We start from the raw sequence: 21,692 nt of genomic DNA, 5'->3' as shown, positions 1-21,692 counted from the left end.
ATACAACTTAAAGCTGTTTCTATAGTTCTTAAAGTTTACAGAAAAAATATAAAATTAATGGCTAATTCAAATTCCGAAAGTTCAAAGTTTCGATAGTTTAAAATTGAAATGTCAATAAAATTAAATTTCTTCAATTAAAAATAATAATGATGTTTTATATGTAATATAATGAACATTTGCTATAACATTTTAAGCTCAAAATTTTAAATATATAAGAATTTGGCAAACCACAATATTTTTTAAAATTATGACAATACAACATAGGAATATTTATATAAATTATTATGAACTGTATTTTCATATGTGATCCAAAAATATTTTGATTTACCTCTTACCACCATGCTGGGGCCAATGCTTAAATAAAAGTAGTGACTTTGTGAGATATTTGCAACATCCTTTGCTACATGTTACCCCTCATCCTTGAGTCACTTTTTTTTATATCCTCAAGCCACATTATCCTTTTTCACCAATAGTGAATTTTTGTTATTAGTTCCCAGTGACACATTTGAGTTCCCTGGGAAAGGAAACAACTCCAGGGAGAGAGATGTGATCATCCTCCAGTAATAAAATTGAAAAAAAAATTCCATCTCCTTTTTTTTTCACTGGAACCCATTTACTTCGAAAGACGAAAAATGAATTTTCTCTCAAAATATTCATCTGGTTTGACTCTCACATCATCTTGGTTTTCTAAAATCGTGCTTATTCTTAAAAGTGCAAGTTTGATTTTGGTTGTTGGTTAGACAGCAAACAGATTGACAAACAGGATTACTCTCTCTCAGTTGAGTACAGTAAAGGAATTTGTTATATTAACATGTTCATAAAGATGAGGTTACATCAAAATAAAATAATTAAATATTGTGTATGACATCACATAGAATAACTCGTGACTTTTAATTAATAAACTTGCAAAAAGTTTTATAAAAGTATTTATCAAGTATTAATTACAATTTAAATGTGTCTTAGTTTAATCACCAAATCAAAGGTTCTTTCTCTCTCTCACTGTAACATCAACAAAATGCGGTTGTCAACATTAAAATGTCATTGATGCAATTTTATATTAGCCTATAACCCGATATAAATTGATTTCATAATTGCAATTGCAATCCGATACAATTGCATTTCATAATCTTTCATTCAGACGACAAATTTTTAGTTATTTCAGACAATTTGATTTCCCAATTTACTCTCTCTTGTTTCTATTGTACAAGTGCTTTGTGCGTTGTCTACTCGACACGGGAAATGGTTGTCTTTAGTCTGACTTTATTTGTATAGGCAGAGGAGGATATTCTTACTGATATGCTTTGCAGCGAATATAGTTTTGTAGTTGGCATTGCATGTAAGGTTCTCGGATTTGGCGGGGACATTGACTCTTTGGAGCATACGAATATCAGAAAAATTGGGAGCATAAAATTGTGAGCATCATGGTGAGGAGGATTACGATAATGTTGACAGTTCTCCATACTGTTGTCGCAACCGAGGGGGCTGAAGCGGAGAGCTTCTCCCCACTTACTGGCTTGGCTGTCAGAGAATGGCTATAGGAGGGCAAAAAGGAGTGGGAGGCGTAATGAAGTTGCGATGAGGTGTCTGCAGTACACAAAGATAGTCATAAAATTTAAGAATAACACATTTAATTATAAAACAAATAATACAAATACATGAAAATACATTAAAGTTAAACAAAAAATAAGTAAATAGTAATGATAATATCTCCACATCACGACAATATCGGATAACCGATGTCCGTCTATCCCGTAAGTGGGACCGCCGAAGGTCCTCGACCCAATATTTCTAAGTCCTACCAAAAAGGAACAGAGCAAATAATTTCTAAGTCCCGAGTACAAATAGAAAGACTATCTTCTAAGTCCTGAGTATATCGAGAGACGAATAATTTCTAAGTCCCAAGTATATCGAGAGAGAGGGAAGAAGAAAAATAATCTAAGTCTTTACCTCTTTTAGATCGGCGATCAGAAACCTCGAGGTCCTCCCAGAGTAGAGTAGGCACTTGTAGTCTTCTTCCCCGACGATCGCCTCGAGTCCTCAGATTGTTCCCCTTTTATACTTTTTTAGCGTGGGAAGTCTCAGGGACTCCGTTGACGCAATATGTCAGTTCTCCCGATTTATGACAGTCTCCCCCGTCATGGGTGACGACACTAAAGACATCACTCGACCAATTATTATTAAATTCGTCATCACCTGACTGACCATTTTTGGTAATGTTTCTCACCGTACAGTTGATCCTAGTAGGTGACCTTGTGTCCACTCTTGCCACAGGAACATATGTTTGTTTTCGTTAATTGGTTACACCGCAGACACCTTGTAATAGAGTAGTCTCCTGAGGAGAGGGGATTTCTTCCGCGGTCGCCTCGGACGACTTTGTCCATCAAGAAGGTCATCTCCAGTAACTACGCACTTCATTGTCCAGGGTCTATTCCTCGGGCAACGGGGTGATAACGGGAGAAATAACAGAAATAATGATGAAAGAAACATACATCCAACCTCCCCATGAGAACTCCAATCAACCACGGAACAAAGTTGTATGTTGACAGTAGGGTTTCTCATTTCCCGGTCTTTTGCTTGTCCCGGAATCCCGGGATAAAAGTGAACTGTTTCCCAGGATCCCGGGAAATTCCGTGATAGAATTAATTATTTTTAAGGTATACAAAATATCTTGAAATCAAATGATATAATTATTTTCCATTTTTTAAATTAATTTTAAAGTTCTGTAACCTCCAAAATCATATTAATAATGCTGTGTAAGGTCTATAGGCCTATAATAAAAATTACCTTTAAATAACGTAGAAATTTTCACAAATAGAAAAAAATTAATTAAAGTTTGCTGGAAACTGCATACAACAACAACAAAAAAAATGTTTTGAATTGAGTTAAAAATTAAAAAAATGAACTTCTAATTTAGAAGGTAATTTTCGTTTTTTAAATAAAATATAATACAAAATATTGCAAACTTTTATAAGATTTTAAAAAGCAAAGATGGTCAATACTCCGATAACTCACTCTAATTCTTATTTTAGTAATGAAAAGTCTTGCCACCGAGAATGCCCTTTCCGATTCAATTGATGTGATTGGAATAGTGTTTAATGCATTTAAGAGAAGACAGATATTATGTGTTTTTTCACCTGTAGCCTGGAAGATTTCGAGTTCGTTTTCGAGATTGTAGTACTTCTTTCGCTCTCTAGTATTCTTGATTTGTCTACCTTGGCTGCTTTAATAGCGGCATCAAGCTTAGAGCTCGATAATTCGGCAATTCATTTGGCTTTAATAATCAGGTTTATGAAGAAAAACTTCATACTTGCAGACTTTGTACTCGTTTGTATCCTTGCCCAATTTGCACAATCTGGCGTCAGGCATTTATTGAAGCTACTGGGCATGGTTAAAACTCAAGACAGCGTAAGCACAATTATTTCAGATATTACAGGTTCTGACAAGTAAAGAATTTTTATAGTCCTGCCACAAATAAGCTATATATTGATTGACCATTTGTGACATGCTATAACGAGCAAAAATTAAAAAAAACTAATAGGTAGGTTTAAAATTAATAAATACAAATGTATTCTGACAGTGAATGAGTTAATTATGCTTTCTATTTGCAAAATTCCTCAACCTTAACACAAAATAAGAAAAAAAGTGAATTTTTAAGAAATTTGCGGGATTTCCCGGGATAAGAAAAATTTTCCGGGATATTTCCCGGGTTAAAAAAACAACCAGGATCCCGGAATCCCGTTTGAGAAACCCTAGTTGACAGGTAGCCGTAGTTAATTAAAATTCTCACAAGAGAGTCAGATTTTCACACTGTAATTCAGTGGTTCTCAACCTTTTTTGTTGATGTACCCCATTAGCCCATTAGTTGTTTCTCAAGTACCCCTTATATTTTTGTATGTAAATTTTATAATTACTGCATTAGATGTATACAGCACTTATACCTGAGTGCAAAAAAAAAACCTCTATCTAACTAACTATAACTAAAAGTGAATTAGTTATTTTACGTAAATAATAATCAATTTAATCAGGTACATGCATTTATTTATTATTATTTGACAAGTATCTAAATATATAAAATTACTTGGACTGACTGACTGAATGACTGATTCATCATCGCCCAGAGCAAACCGCTGAACCTAAAGAGGTGAAATTTGGTACTCAGTTAGGGTACGTCATGAAAGCGTGCACTAAGAAGGGATTTTTCGAAATTCCCCCACCGGGGGGAGATGGAGAGGATTAAGGCTTAACTGGAAGAACGGCTTCTACTGTACTATTTTAGATGCGATTTTTTTGTTTTTATCTGTGTATTAGTAGGGTATGCCATGGGAATGCACACTAAGAAGGGATTTTTTTTGAAATTCCCCAATGGGGGGATAGGGAGAGGATTAAGGCTTAACCGGAAGAACATCTTCTACTGTACTATTTAAATGAGATTTTTTGTTTTCAACTACGTTTAGTCTTCATTGAGTACTTAAGTGTATTAAATTGATAACATTTCAGACATTGTTATAAATATTTTTATCTATTTCGATTTTAAAAATGTTCGAACCATTTTAAATTCGAATTTGTTATTGCATATTGGTTTGATTATAGAACGATTGTAAACGTTCCAAAAAATTGATCAAATTGAAAATAGTTTGTTTGATTCTCAGCAATTCTCATCATTCAGCAGTAGGTGTTATATAACAATTACTATGGTTTTAATTCTTGAAGTTAGACTATTTACAAAAATATATTAATATTTTCGAGTCTATCATTAAATATCATTAATATATTTTTGTAAATAGTCTAACTTCAAGAATTAAAATATTGAAGAATATCCTGAGTTAACATTGAACATTGTGAATTATGTACTATGGTTGTTGAAATATTGAATGTGAATGGGGTTTGCTTGCAAAACCTCCATGGACGAAGTTGCAGGTAACAGCTAGTATTATATAAAACTAGCTGTTTTATATAATACTAAAATACGCTTTAAATTAAGATGAAAGAAAATTTAATGATTAATTTTTGATTTTTCTTTTTCTTTTTTTTTAATTTGAGAACTTGGTTCAGTTGTTATTGTATAATAAAATGATGGAAAATTCTTTAAATTTTTTCATCATGTTTCAGTCAAAATTTTGTGAAGTTTTCAACTGCCCGAATTAATTTCGGGTCTTGCAGAGCAGTAGTATATTATATAAAACCAGAGAAGTCATTTCAATACATGCATAAATTACATTTTCTAAAAATAAATAATAATAATTAACAGTAAAGAAAATTTAAATTATTCTACAATAATTTCTAACAAAATTTAATGGGATATTTGTTGCGATAAATCTTTCGTAATTTTTTCAAAATTTGGTTCCCACATTGTTAAATAGAGATTATAACTGTGTACTGACCTTGAAAGTAATGGCTGCGAATTTGTAATGTGCAGAACAATACATGAATCTTTCAATTTTTGTAACAAATGTAATGTCTAAATTTGTTAAATATCAAGTAATGCACGCATGCAGTGACACACATTGCATGATGGGGGTACAATCTAGGCCTCATTATTCCTAATACCAGTAGTCCAGTAAAAACATGAAAAGCCCCAATCTTGACGAGCAATAATTATAGAATAGAAGAAAAAAATTTTTTTTTTACGATTAATGCTCGATTAAACCGTAATTTTACTAGACTACAGGTTCACTCGGCACTAATGACACAAATAGGCAGGCAAATCAAGTGGATAAACAAGTTGTTTAGACTGTTAAAAAATAAATCGGTGTTCACACTTGAATATTTTAAAGCAAGTTTTTGTCGTTTCTTGTTTCTTGTGTTAATAATTTACAGCGAATTGATTAACATACGCCATTTTATAATGAAAGTTAGATGTACTCCTTTGATTTACGCTTGTACCCCTAGGGGTACATGTTATCCCAGTTGAGAACCACTGCTGTAATTAATCTACCTATTCGTTGATTGGGCTTAGTTGTTTGTTCTTGCCAGCTATCTACTTCTGGAGGACTTCGGTTCTGCTTATTGGTTGCTTCCATGTGTGTTGATACACAATTTATCTCTGGTTCAGGTTCATCTGTTATTTTTCTTTCCTTTCTGTTAGGGGAGATGAATTTGATTTCATTGTCCTTCTGATGGACCAATTTCTTAATGTTCCTCTCCATGTGCCTTTGATTTTTCAGAGTTGGCAGTTTTTCTTTGTGTTAGTTCCCTATCACTTCCTTGTAGCGTTGCAGCGAAATGGGTTTCCCTATTTGGACTACTTGGACGATGATTTCTTTATTGGTCAGGTTTTTTTTCAGTTGGATTTGTTTTGTTTTTCCCATTGATGTAGAAGGGTCTCAGAAGTTTAAAACTTTTCCATTGGGGAGTTTTATTATTTCTGTCACTATGTTTATTTCTAACCCCTGATCTTTTATTATGTCACTTCATATTAGGCTGTGTAATTTCATCGTCTATGATATAGCTTTGGTAGGAAAATTGCAAGGAGCCGATTTGGAATAGGAAATTGTTTTTATCATAGTTGTTGATTCTGTGTCCGATGACTCTTCGGAATAGTATGTCGCTCCTGTTATTTTTCCTTTTGAAGGTGCCTAATCTGTATGCCAGTGATCTCAACAGCAGTGTCACTTTGGAGCCTGTATCTATGGCTAATCGGGTTGCTACGTCATCAATGAGACAATGTAATACAGGCTCCGCATCATGCGCTCTGAAATTACAATGAGTTGTTGTGTCATTGAATCTAGATATTCTAACTGAGGGTGTATTTTTTCTCTTGCCTAAAATTGCCTCTAAAATTTCGTCAGTTTCTGTTGGCTCTCCTCTTGTATCACTGTATCTGCTGTTTTGGTCTGTGTCAAGAATTTCATGGTTGATTTCGCATACCACCTATTATGTTTTTGGGTCATTGAATAGGTCCCTATATGTTTTTAGTGTTGTTGCCTCTGCCTAGGGAATTCTGTTTGACTTCTCTGCCGTCTTAGTTCATCTAATTGCCTGTAAATTTGCCTGATTGTTTTATAGTTCTATTGGTATAGCTTTGTCTTTGCTCTGTCTATCGCTGTTATAATAGGTTTGTTGCTTAACTAAAGTCCGCCCCAACAGATATCACCTCATGTATGGGGTATTGCATACTCTTTGCTTTGTTGACATGAAAGTTTCCATAATAAAATTGAAGACAGTCTGCCCAAAAGGGACCACCATTTATTATTTCTGTGTTCCAGGCAATACACATTCTTGGCAACTTTTATTAAAAAATAATCTCCATCTGACGAAAATTTACAAATGAAAATCTACATGTATTGTCACCAGGGGGCAGCTTTCATCAAATCTACATTTTCCAGTGTTTTTTTTTTTTTAGTAGATAAATGCAATAACACCCCAAACGAAGGTATGATGGATGTAAGAAAGACGTCTGAATGTCACCAGTTCCTTTTTTAGAAATTATTTGTAATTTTAATTGGATATATATTTTGTGTTTTTTAATTAATTAATTAATTTAAAAGGACTTTTTAAACTTCTGGCAACAAGTAGCCTAAAAGGAAAGGTCAGTTGCCAAGAATGTATATCATCTGGAACACAGAAATAATAAATGGTGGTCCCTTTTGGGCAGACTGTCTTCAATTTTATTAAAAAATAATCTCCATCTGACGAAAATTTAAAGATGAAAGTTTCCAATAAATTTTAATACTTAATTGTTAATATTGTAATTTTAAAACTTTTTGATCTTTAACTGAAACAAATAATTAGTTTTCTTATTAAATGTGTAAGAATCATTTTAGGTATTGGAAATTGTGACAAGATTTGCTTGATTCTGATTGATGGAAAATGCCTGATTCCTGATACTGATTAATTGCTCCATCACTAATTATAACTGAGTTTTGATATCATTAATCAGGGTAAAATGTAATGTTAAAGTATAGGGCTCTAGCTAGACCATGAATATTTTGTTGTTGTAACTGCTGCTGTTATATCAGTTTGACTGTATATTGTGACAGAATTATAAATAGTAACTTTGGAAGGATTAGTTTATCCAAGAATATTAAAAATTTTTAGATTTTTGACAGTCTGATTATGATTATGGATTGCAATTCTCATGTTTTATTACATAGCTTTTTATTAAATATATTCTTGAATAAATTTATTTCATCTTATAAAGATATTTCTTAAAGTTTAGAGAAATAATATAGTTAACAATGTTTTATTATATTTAAATAATTTTTTTTACAGAAAGAATTAAAAGATTTTGAAAGATTTATAAGTAACAATACACACCTTGTAAACAAGGAAAATGTTGATATTATTCAACTTGCACTATGCGAACCAAAAAATTCTGTGGTTTATGAAAAAGCAAAACTTATTTCAATGGAACGTAATATTCCTTACTTTGAATGGTGGTAAGTAAATTTATATATTGGTGGTGGTATATTTAAGTACTAGTTATTATTATTATTAAGAAATGTTGTTGGAATGTATCCTACATGGCATATATACTGGTGCTTAGTGTTATGCCAGATCGAAGTTAAGGCATAACTACAGAAAACAAATATTTTGTTTACTTACTGTATGGGGTATATGTGTTTAAAAATTTCCTATATTACATGTGTTTAGTGTGGGAGCCTTTTGTAGAATGATGTATGTGCTGTTGTAAAGCATTAGTGTTGAGACTTTTGTGTAATGTATGTGGTGTGAGTCCTGTGCAAGAAAGGACTTCTGGCTTAATACATACTTCAGTCATTCTCCAAAGATGCTTTATTTCATGGATGAGTTTGTGGATATTTACTAATTTTTTCATGCAAGTATTTTGTATATTGTGGTACACCTATGTCTATGATGTATGTGATTTTGTTTTCTTGGTTACTGAATGCAATGTTTGATCTGTTGTTATAGATTGTTTAGTCTGTGATAAAAGTGTGTATTGTAGTATGGTTCCTGAGTTTGTAGAAGTTTGTGTTTGTGGAAAAGCTTTTGATTTATTATATTTGCTACTTTGTTGTGTTGATGCAAGCTTTTAACAGAGACTACTTACAATGTGATATGATATGTTATATTGTCTTATGCATGAAATAGCATTTTCTATAGGTGTCATCTGTGAGTATTGTCCTTTAAAATGTAGTTTCTGTGATTTCTTGTATGTATGTCCTAGTCTTGTATTGCAATCATGAACCCACAATCAACAAAACCTTTAATATCCAGTAACCAAATTTTAATGTAAAAATTGATAAATGTTTTTGATCTTAAACAAGATCTGCATCAGGTCAACAACAATATTCTAAATTGGAATGTGCAGAACACAACTTTTCAAAAAGTTTTTTTGTGCATTCCAATTTAGAATATTATTGTTGACCTGATGCAGATCTTGTTTAATTAAGATCAAAAACATTTATCAATTTTTACATTAAAATTTGGTTACTGGATGTTAAAGGTTTTGTTGATTGTGCTTAATAATTCAATTGTAATTGAGAAGGTAATTTTAATCATGATATCTTTCATCTCTTCAAATAGGCATCCATTAATCAATTTGATGAAGTTCTGTTAATATGAATTTGATTGAGATTGGGTGCCTACCATGGAGCTCCTTCCAAGTCCAAGACTACCTGATTGCATCTGTGCATTTTTTTTTGTATTGTGCTATATCCATGTTGGTGTTGTGTAAGTTTCATGATGTACTGTTTTCGTCTGCAAGATTGCTGCTTTGTATAATTGTGATGTTTCTTATTCTCTGTAGAAAACATTTGTTTGTAGTTCAGGTTTAGTGTTTGAGGTCTTGTCCTCTCTTTACAAGGAAGAATCAGCCCTTTTATGGACAACTTAGTTTGTTGTGTTTTGTTAATATTTGTGCTTTTCTTTGGGATTGTTGTAGTTCTGTGTGTGTTCAATATGTAACTCTAAATGAATGTCAGTATTGGGATGATGTATGTGTTGAATACTTTAAATGTGTGTTTTGCATTCAGCTGTTGTTAATATTGAGTTTAATCTACTATTATATTCTTTTGTTAGTCTTTGTTTTATTTGTACATGTTCTGTGAGTTTGACGTGTTGAATTCTAAGTATTTGTAGACTTCACCCTCATCTATGAACTCAGTGATGTCTCCATTTCTGAATATAAAATCATCTTTTTTTTCAGGATTTCTTTTTCTATGGGATTTGTCTAAGTCAAACCCCTTTTGACTGTTAATGGAGTAAGTGAGTGTAGCCTATAAGCGATTTAGCTGTGCTTGTGTAGATGCGTAGTTTTATCATCTGTGTACATGAGATGAAATATCCGTTGTGTTTTGTTGTTTGATGTATCTATATTTAGTGTTGTTTAACCTATTGGATATTGGGTTTAAAGGCCAGACAAAAGCAAGTGGATTTAATGAATTATCTGGAAAATTCAATACCTCGTGTATTTAGTTTGTTTTGATGTATGTGTAATGAAGATTAGGGTGTAGTGTTCTCCAGTGTTGCATTGTGTTTTCTAAAAATTAACATGTGTCGGATGTATTTTGTAGATATAGTGAATATAATAACTGAGTGTGTGGTAATGTTGAATGCCTTTTTTGTAATCTTTGTATGCTATATGTAAGTTTGTTGTTTGTATTCTTATTGTAGAATGATTGACTCTTGGAACATCTGTTCTTTGCATACCATTTGGTTTCTATGACAGTCTTTATTGTTTTGAGAATGTTGTTGTGTTCTTTGTGAGGGTGTATTTTATGATGCATGAAGTGAGTACTTTTTAGATTGTAAGAAGGCACATGATTGGTCTATATTGTATAGGGTCTTTGATGATGTCATTTTTGGGATATCTCCACAGAAGTGTGTGCGCGTATGTATCTAAAGCCAGTTTTTATAATTCAGCTGCCCCTGACATGGAAACAGTGTTAATCAGTTGCCCAATATCAGATATTACTTGTGGGTCAAATTGCTGTTTTGCTTCATTTCTCCCCATAGACCTTACTGGTATAGGTGGCCCTAGTGGAAGCTTATGCTCTCACCAGCATTGCTTTATGGTACATTGTAACGACTGAGCTTTGTCACCTTGATAAGATGGTGACTTGTGTGAGAGATTTTAAATTTTAATNAATTTTTTGTTTTTGGTGATTTTTTTTTAATGTTTAAAGTTCTAAGATAGAAGAAATAATATATTAAAATACATAATTTTTTCCTAGGGTTTTCATGTTTTGATGGATGGTTATAATGGATTTACAGCTATAGCTAATGGCATTCTTGAACATTTGGAAGATAGTTATTCTAGCAAACTACGTTTGTGTTTTCCAGTATATAATTCAGATTTCACATTATGGAGAAAGAAAAAAGTATGAATGATCTCATAATTATATTTTTATTTCTTTTTTCTGATAAACAGAGTTTCAGTTTATGAAAATAACAAATTGAATGTAATAAAATTTGTTTGTTTATTTTTGCTCTTAATATATTAGTAGTGTACAGTAAGACCCCACTTAACACAGGGGATGCATTCCCAGATGACAAAGTGCTAAATGAAACAGCATTAAATGAGGTCATTTTAACATAGAGTAAATAGGGATTGAGGAACACAACCAAAAATTTAAAAAATTTTTACTTTAATTTTAAGAATTATATATATTAAATTAAATACAGTAAGACCCCACTTAATGCAGATGATGCGTTCCCAGATGACAAAGTGCTAAACGAAACAGCGTTAAACGAGGCCATTTTAACATACAGTAAATAGGGAAAGGTGAATATGTGACCAAAAATAAACAGATTTTACCATAATTTTAAGTTGTTTTTATATTAATTTGCATAATATGTTAAATAACACAAACATATGCATAGAGAAATCTAAAGTTCATTTGTTTGTGATGAAGGTTCTGGCTTTTCTGAAATTCTTGTTTTTTGCAATAAAGTCGTGAAGTTTCATTTATCCTTTTTTTTTTCTTTCCTTAGCAAATGTCGATAGCAGAAGATTGCATCCAAAATGCCACGTTTTGCTTTTGCACTCCTTTCAAAATCTGGATCATTTGCTACAATTTGATCAATGATTTTGGTTATCTTACCAAACTTTTACTGAGGAAATCTGTAGAGAAATTCTTTGGGTTCTTCGTTTTCAGAATCTTTATTTTCCAGTTCCACATGAATTCCTTGTTCTGCCAGTTCTTGAATGTCGCCTTTGGTAAGGATCTCATTAGAAACTTGCAGTAACTTCTCAATATCCTGCTCATCTATCTACATCTCCTATTCCTGTATCAATTAGATTGACAATTTTGTGACTGGAGGATCGGCGCCTCTTTAGTGCCTCATCAGGACTGACACTAACATGTCTTGTTTGACACAGAAGCCAAGACTGTTTGTTGATTTGGATTCGACGTAGGTCATGTGAGCTGCCACGTGCGCAGGCAATTGGATTTGGGATGGAGACAGATTGAGAGACAGCGACCAGAAGTGAATCACTCTGATACTCCATTAACAACTAATAACAATTTAATTACAGAGACAACATGATACAATTTACAATTTTGTTACAGTTCATTAAGCCTTAATTTCAAGGGATCTTTAAACAAAAGTGGTTGTGAGAGAGAGAGTTTACAGTAGTTTGTGAATTGATAAATACATGGAATAGAGGGTGTCCTATGGGATGGAGTAGAAGTTTCATTGTGACTAGGATGACAGGCTCTTAAAGTTATTTCGTTTAGGATCATCAGGAAAGTTTCTAAATCACCAACAGTTTGTCTTTGAAGGCACACTTGTAGGCGATGTTCAAATTGCAGGTAGGTGAGATATCCAATTGGGTAGGATTGGGCACTGACACGATTACGAGTTGGACAAATTTGTGATGACTTACTCCTGGAGGAACAGGCAATATCATCTTGAGTTGTGGAGATTAAAAATGGTGACTGACTCTTCGGCTGTTAATTATGCTATAAGCTCTATCGCCCGTCTAAGAGGTCAGCAGGTTATGGGAATGCGTTGTTTTTGCCGTCAAGAAAGTGTAAGTGGAGATTCTCTCAGGTAGTAGATGACAACAATTATTAAACAAGTATAATGACATCGACGATCAATTTTTGTTAAAATTTGGACCATCACAATTTGGTCAACCTAACAATACAGCAATAGGCTCTACCTCCAATCAAAACTTCTTCTACATTTCATTCATGCATTTATTAGTTAACTCTTGCCAGGTGAAGTTGATATTTCCTATGGCATCCATAATGATATATTTTTTCCAAAATTGCACAAAACAAACATAAATTTAAGGGAAGTACAGTGCTATGATAAATTGCCATGTTTTGCTGATTGGTTTGTGTTTGGGAATAATTGTATTATATATCAATCAATGAAATGCCTCAATAATTTGAATCAGCATAAATTTTGATCTATTTTTAGGCTTCAAGCTGCCTGTGTTATATTGAATCAGCATTAAGCGGGGTCTTACTATATATCTTAGTAAATGTGGTAACTAGTAGTTTGTATAAAGAAGCTTCTTTTTTTACAATAAACTTCCATGCTGACAGGGAAACTATCCAGATCTTTTTCATTAATACATTTTCCTTCGACCTGCTCTTATATATTTTAATTTTTTCAGTGTTCAGTGCCAATATTGGGGAGTGTACAGTTTTAACTATCTTTGCCATATTCCACTTTACTGTAGACCCTTCAGTCTGTGAATCTGGGATAGTACTGTATTGCAAAAGTCCTTGTTTTTACTCTATATTGATGCTCTTTAAGTCTAACCCCAAAGTTTCTTCTGGTGTCTCCAATATAATTCTTCTTTATTCCTATTTTGGAACAGTTTGTAACTGGTATCCAAAATCAGTCACCTGAGTATGACCTATGCATTAAGCTGAAAACAGTGTATAAGCAAATAAATGGTGTCTCCACAGCCAAAGGTGTTTAGTGATGATTTTAGTAATTATTGTTTCTGTCAAGTGTGGGTTTTGTTGTTTACCAGCAATAGCTGTTAGTTGACTCAATAACCTTTAATTACCAAGAGTATTCTTCTAAAATATTTCTGCATACTATAAGGTCTCTTTTTATGTGGATTATTTTTATGTGATTTTGAAGTTGTGTGGTTTGTATTTCATCCAAAAATTTCTAGGACAAACATACATATAGGCTTGTTTAGGAAGCCCGCGTATAGACAGTCTCCAAAAATCGTGGAACGTTCAAAGCTCACTCCATTTGTTCCACTGACATATAACATTTATGGATGTAAAGGACAGCTAGATCTACCTTAATCGCTTTAGTTCCTAGCAATTTGTGATATAAATGTTATTAAACATAAAAAATACTTAAAACTGAAAAAAACGAAAGAAATGCGTTAATTTTGAAGGAAAAGCTTCAAAGTTTAACTTTGTCTCACCATTCTGTGAAATTTAACATGGATGAGTCATTGTTTACACATCTGGATGACCTTGAACATAGCTGGAGTTGGATTTCCTGGGGCATTCTCATAGACGTCGCGGGAGGACAAGGGCTTAAAGTAGGGTGAACACTAACTGGCCGTATATTTTAAAATATTTTTGAAACATTTGGAGACTTAAAAAACATTCCAAAAATTCAAAAAAAAATTCAAAAATGGCCTTAAGGACCGTGTTTTATGTAACGCTACGTAACCTGCCCGAGTTAACTCGGGTGAGGAACTAAAGGTTTAATTAACTCTTCATATCCAGATGTCAGTGATTTGTTTTTAGAGTGAGCTTTTGCAATTCGGGGATTCCCCTTGTATTACTTTTCAATAAAATAAACTGAATTAAGTTTGAATACAAGTTTATTTTAAGCTTTTATATGAATTTCTTTCAGACATTCAAAGTAATTTATTAAGCAGCCTATTTCTTTTAATTTCTGCAAACTTTTTATGCGGTTTTAAGTTAATTTTAACTCGTTGTTTTGGTTTTATGCGATTTTAGAAAATTACGGAACGTATCCCTACTTTTTCAAGGCAAGTAAAGTCTTTTTTTATGCGAATTTTTTATATGCACTTTTCTGTAGAACGTATCCACTGCATAAAACGAGACCTTACAGTAATAATAATAGAATAAGTATATCTTATGGAGCAAAGTAAAAAATCATACCATTGTATATCATTCTGTAACAAATTTTATTTAATGATAAATTTTTTGATTTCTAATATTTTCAAATAATTAAGTTTATATTAAAAATATATTGCATTTGGAGATATTAACCATTTGATAAATTGAATATCTTGCATTGAAATCTGCATTATATCCATGTCTAAGGTATGTCATATTTTATCATTGCACTATTACAGTACATAACATACATTCAGTTCATTACCAATTCATTACCATATCCAAATCACATCTTTTTATATTACTTGCAGTCTCTGCATACTTTTATTTTCAAATGTTTAATGAACATCTTAAATCATAAAAATGCACACAATTTTACTTTTAAGGTTCAATTGGCCAAACCCAATGTGTAAATCCAAACATTTAAAATTTCATTTATTTTAAGTAATTTCTTTACGATAAGTGTGATAATACTGAAAAGTTAACCTTTCAATGAAATCATTAAAAAATTATTGTTGACAAATATTGGACATTGAAATGACAAAATTTGGTAAGAAAAGTTCATGATATAATTACATGTTGAATGCAAATTAAAATGTTATATTGCTCATGCCACCAAATTATTAGTTTAACTTGAACTGTGTTCAGGTATTACATATTGAAATAACATGAAATTTGATTAATAACTGAGATTCTAAGTATTAACTCTAAAGATGTTAATTAGTAAAATTAATGAAAGTGCTTAGTTATTGAATTTTGAAGTCTCCTAATGCATAATGCCTGAAGGTGAGTCAAGTGTATGTTTAATTGGATGCAATATAATGATACCATGTAAATAATTCTAAATAAGTTTTAATATTTAAATATTACTTATTATATTTATATATATTTTGAAACAGTAATCCATCAAAAGTTCAAAATTCTGTTCTGCTGAGTACTAAACCACATATTGGTACAGTAAATTGTGCTGTATTTAGTCCAGATGATCAAGTTATAGCTTCTGTAGGAGAAGATAAAATCATAAGAGTAAGTGGAATAATTAGTTAAGCATAATTAAATTTAAATATAATTTTCAGTATTATTTTATTGAAATGAAATCTTATTATATATGAGGTGAAATAAATTGTTCAATATTATCATTAAATTTAATAATATATTTAATGAAATTTTTGAAAATCTTACTCGCATTGTTTGTCATTCAATTCAAATGTGCATAATTATATAAATCTGAAATTTACACTGAAGCAATAGTTTCATTGAAATGAATTAAACTGTTATACAGTATGTAAAATGGGGGTTCTGATCTAACTTGCATCTCACTGGGATGTCCGATTAATTTATCTAAGAGATTCAGCAAGATCTTTAGAGTCAGTCCTGACACCAGTTAGGATTAAAATTGGTTGCATCCTAATATGTGATTAAACTACAGTTGACCTCCCCTATAACACGGTAGATACGTTCCTGTTTTTATGAATCCAGCTTCTAGGAGTCCAGCCAATCACAGCCTGGCACGTATACAGTTTACAGACTACAGCTGTTTGAAAGGTTTCTTCCATAAAATTAATCGATTCTAGACTAATTTGACTCAACATTTCCAAAATACATATAATTTTTTGGGAATAATTCATATAAACTATGCTATAAACAAAAAATTGTAGGATTACTTACCAAGTGTGCACAGTTTGACTATGCTGTTGCTTAAGCTTGTTTTTGTCATGGAGATTGTCATCAAATGGTGCTCACATGCTTCCTGATAAATTATTTTTTTTTGCGAAAAATTTGCTAAACTTTAGAAACATTATTAATATAAATATAAATTTTATGGACGTTAAATAATAAATGGTTTTTGGTAGGTCCACTGCTCGTTTAAACTCAACGGTTTGTGCAATCCTGTCGCAACATGAGTCGGCGATGACGTTTACCGAATTATAGGAGTTTGTTTAGCATGTTTGTACAAATACTGTTGCAATTTTTTTGCCGTGATATAGGAATCCGAACTATAGGAACTCGTGTTATAGGGGGGTCGACTGTATTTTATTTCTTTGAGTGACTAAAGAATAATCTGAAATGACGAGAATTTTAGGAGGGTTTGTTGTTAATTGAACATTTTGTGGTAACATGGGACAATGATGGAATTAGGCGTAAAATCAACTGACAGATGTGATATGTTAGGAGTATATCTATTTATTAAATGAGATTATAACTATCTTACTGATGTATGGAGATGATAAAGTGGAATGATTAAATTTAACAATCAAATGCAAAGATGTCTACTTCTAAACCTCTATTATTTAATGTCTAGGCTATGAGAAAGAGTTTACGTAAAATGATAATCATATTACTAGTTTCCATACATTTGAGGTAGAGTTGAGAATTTTTGGGAACACATACTTGAAGCATTGGGAGAGTAATTATTAAAACATTGGACACTTGACAAAGGCACCAATACTATAGCAGTGGCTGAAGCCTTGAATACTAGGTGAGAGTATCAAAATGAGAACAAGACTAAAGCAAGTAAAAAGGTGACCTTTTACCTTTTTATACCAAAATGATTTCCAATAGTATTACTGGAATATCACACCATGCTTTCATCATGAGAAGGAAGTCAGGTGGTTTTGTAGAGAGTCGAGTGAGTTGCCACACTCAAACTATCATGTTAGGAAGAACTGAGTGTCCTCATCTGGAAAACAAAAAGGAAGTTCCCTTTTTCTTAATTTCTAGATAAAAATCTCTCTAAAAATTAGTAGCATTTTAAAGTAAATTTGTTAAATAAAATAATCTCCCAACTCCAGATTCTCACAAGTATATTTCTGCTTTTATTAATTTCTGGAACACTGTTGTAACAAATTGTCATAAAGCAAACCCTAATATTTCTCTTAAGCTGACATAAACTGAGATTGTGTTCCTGAAAATACAGTACTTAACTATAAAATACTAAACAAGGTTGGATAAAAAATATAACATTTAAACATGACATTTCACACAGTCATAATCAAAAATTTATATCAGTAATAAAAGTGAAACAGTTGAAAGCAGGTACTATATTTTGTTTCAAATGCTCTTAATTGTTAATTTTAATAAAAGATGTGCTTAATGTTTAACTGATATGTGATTGAATATATTTTTTTTCATTGTACTTTATTCTGTAGTGATTCTTATGGAATTATAATTTATATATAATTAAGTTTTTGTACATTTTACATCAATAGTGCTAGTTTACCTATTTAATACTATTGTTTGATAGATGATGTAAAACATATTTTATTTTTACAGTTGTAATCAGTGAATTGGTGATACAGATAAAGCTTTAAATTTTAAACATTCACTTGATGGCATAGATAGTTCTATGACATCAAGGAACTCAAGCATGCAAAATATTAAAATTTGCTGTGGGTTATTTGAAACTGGATTTCATTGTAGTTTCAGTTTATCCACATTAACTACACTTGGACCTTTCTATTTTATTTGGTTTTGTTTGGATAAACTGAAATCTTACACATTATGTATAAATAGATAATTATAAAATATATCTAGAGTTTGATTTTAATTATATATATATGAGTACATTGCTATTTTAAAATGAAATTTATTAAATCATAATTTATCATCTCTTAGATTTGGGATTGTCTCTCAGGAAAACCTCTAGTCAATTACCTTGGGCATACAGATAACATAAATTGTTGTGTATTTTCATCTACAGGAAAATATTTATTGACAGCATCATCAGATATGACTCTAAAATTGTGGACAGTTTCTTCTTGTAAGTTTTAAGTAAGCATATGATGATTAGCTTATTATCATAATAAAATTTTTATTTCTTGTTTTAGTTGATAAGAATAGTGAACGTCGTCTTTCATATACTTGGTTGATGCAAAGTGAGGAAAGAGATCAAAGTAATAGGACATACAAAGGTCATGAAAATGCCGTTTTATGCTGTTCTTTTTCATCAGATGATTCAAAAATAGTTTCTGGTGGTGATGATTATGTGGCATTGGTAAGTTTAATATTGATTTGAATGAAACTTGACTCAAATGCTATTTTCTATTCTTCAAATTTATATATCCAGAAAATTTTAAATAATGTAATAATTTATAATCTGTATCAAACTAGAAATTTGGTTTTACATTTTTAGGTTTGGGATTTTGAATCTGGCAAGATTCTGCATTCTCTGAAAGGTCACACAAACTCTATAAATCATTGTTGCTTTTCATACAATAAATATATTGCTACAGCTTCTTCTGATCATTCTGTCAAATTATGGAATGCATCATCTGGGGAATGCATAAAAACATTTAAACATGATGCAAGTATTGTAACTTCCTGTCACTTTATTTCTGAAAAATATTTGATCTCTTCATCTGGACGTTACATTTGGAAATGGAAAATTGATGAAAATCATGAAAATCATGATTGGAAGCTTAATAACCTGAAAGATTCTTACATTATAAATTGTTGTGCCCTCTCTCCTGATCATAAACATATTGTTGGAGGAACATCTACAAATGCTGTGGTTGTTTGGTCTGTAGAGAAAAGAAATATAGCAACTTGTTTTAAAGGGCATATTGAATGTGTACGATATGTTTCTTATTCAAATGATGGATCTAAAATTCTATCCTCAGCAACTGATGGAACGCTCATAATATGGGATTTTACCAAATTTATTGGTTATTCTAGAATTGGATTAACTAAACATTTTTCTGTTATTTTTCACGATGAAAACTTGACTATTGCAACACCTGATGAAACCAATTGTATTCAGGTAAGGTTTTATTAGTTATATATAAAGCATATGTTGTTTCATATTATTCTATTTATTGAAAGTATTGAAATTATTAGATTTTATACTATAAGATTGACTTTTCTGCAGTGAGTTAGTCAGGTATGGTGCTATCTGTATGTAGTGGAGAATAAATGTGGGAAATTTTTAAAGTATTTTCCCACACGTTTTTTCTCATTACCATTTCGGAAAAAGATTTTGTAAACAGTTATGTCTAGTAAAGAAAAGTCTTTTTTTAATGTTACATAATTCCTTTTTTATGTGAATTTTTTTTTGTGATAGTTTTTGGTGATATCCACAAAATTCCGACCGACGAATGTATCTGTCAAGGGTGATTGTGTAGCACTGGTGACCGATGGCAAAATTCTTTTGCGGATATTGCCATCAGTTACCAGTGCTACTCAATTGCCCTTGATGGATATATCTGTTGGTTACCGCTGAGTGGTTAACCTAACTTTAATTGACTTTAATTGTAATAATATATCTTGTTATTTAGTATGATGTTTTATATATACTATGGAAGCAGTAATATTTTTGTAACAAGGAGAAAAGATAAAAACAAAAGCTTTACCTTTTTATTCCTGTTTAAAGAAAAGTAATTATAATGTTAAATTGTTTTTCTACTTATTTAAATTATTAAATGAAACTTAATCAAATATCATAACATTTATGCAGGGTGAATCAGGAGGAGAGGAAAATATCTTGGGGAACATTAGTATAGGTATGTGACCAGAGGATGTGCACCTCTTTGATGCCACATCAGGATGACACAACTGTGTCCCATTTGACACAGAAGCTGTGACAGCAAATTGTTTTTGTTAGAAACTAGGTCACCCAAGTGATCAGATACTGGGTTTAACAAACAAATAACTGTTTATTTGAAAATAAAAAGGTTTACATGATATGTACATTGTAATATGTCAAATTAACTAACCAATATACCATAGGTAGTCGCGAGAGAGAGTTTACATCATATTGTGAATAGATGTAAATATCTGAAGTTTGGTTGATCTGCTGGTAAACCAGAGGCAGGAGAAGATTCAGTCTTTTTTGATGGTGGAACATGGGAGAAGGTTGGCACTTTAGAGGAGTTCAGGATGAGGTATTTGACATGGTAATTTCCATCCTGGAAATAGAGATAAAATATGGGATTTTTTCCCTTGGGTCAGTGATGAAGTTAATCCAGATAGGTGGCACAGCACAAACACGATGAGCTGGTGATGACTGACTCCTCGGGTCATCAATTTTTATATTAAAATTAGTAGCATACGGCCAGGAGGTCAAAAGATTGTGGGAAGGCATCACTTTCGGCATTGAGAACATGTAAAATGCAATGTTCTCGGGTGGTAGTTGACAATTATCAGACTATGTGACAAAATTGTGTTATTTTTGGTTGAAGTCCAGGTTCCCACAGATAATTGTAAGTAAAAAGCTTTATATGATAATGGCTGTTATTCTCTATAGCTTTGCAGACACAATTGTATGAAAGTTGCTCGCATACAACAATAATAATGAATGACACGTGTTACATTTAAAACAGTTTCTCTGAGTTAGTGGTGGTGATCACCCTGTAACTTGGGTAACTTGGAGAAAAAAAATTGAGTCTCATTGAAACATATCCATGCTAATAGTTATAGGGATGTAAATCAAAGCAATATAAAGTTTGATTGACTCAATTGTAAAGTATATTGAAGTTTAGGATGCTTGTTGTACCTGTACTTATATATACAGTCGACCCCCCCCCCCCTAAGATATAGATGCTGTACCTGCGTGAGCATACCAGCAAGTCCCTTTGACTTTATAACCAATCCGCTATCTACTAGACCTATGCACCATACCCATAAGGTCAACCAGTAGATTTTTATTGGTATGGTATGATCATGCCAACACCATGTATGCACCATAAAAACATAACCAAAAGTCGTGCATACTACACC

At 32.0% G+C, this 21,692-nt stretch overlaps 1 protein-coding gene across 9 annotated transcripts in view; it reads left to right on the top strand.

Annotated features, from left to right (window-relative positions):
- Positions 1–21,692, top strand: part of LOC111640868 (apoptotic protease-activating factor 1-like) — a 108,820-nt gene that overhangs the window by 75,152 nt on the left and 11,976 nt on the right. For all 9 annotated transcript variants that reach the window (XM_023386945.1, XM_023386946.1, XM_023386942.1 and 6 more), the window contains 5 exons: positions 8,212–8,378; positions 15,878–16,004; positions 18,594–18,738; positions 18,806–18,972; positions 19,111–19,737. In XM_023386945.1, coding sequence (XP_023242713.1) covers positions 8,212–8,378; positions 15,878–16,004; positions 18,594–18,738; positions 18,806–18,972; positions 19,111–19,737 — 1,233 coding nt within the window. The remainder of the gene's footprint in view (positions 1–8,211; positions 8,379–15,877; positions 16,005–18,593; positions 18,739–18,805; positions 18,973–19,110; positions 19,738–21,692) is intronic.

Source organism: Centruroides sculpturatus, unplaced genomic scaffold (assembly GCF_000671375.1).
Source record: "Centruroides sculpturatus isolate CEXI.00-Female unplaced genomic scaffold, Cexi_2.0 scaffold1375, whole genome shotgun sequence".
Lineage (NCBI taxonomy): Eukaryota > Metazoa > Arthropoda > Arachnida > Scorpiones > Buthidae > Centruroides > Centruroides sculpturatus.
This window is presented reverse-complemented; position numbering and strand designations above follow the sequence as displayed.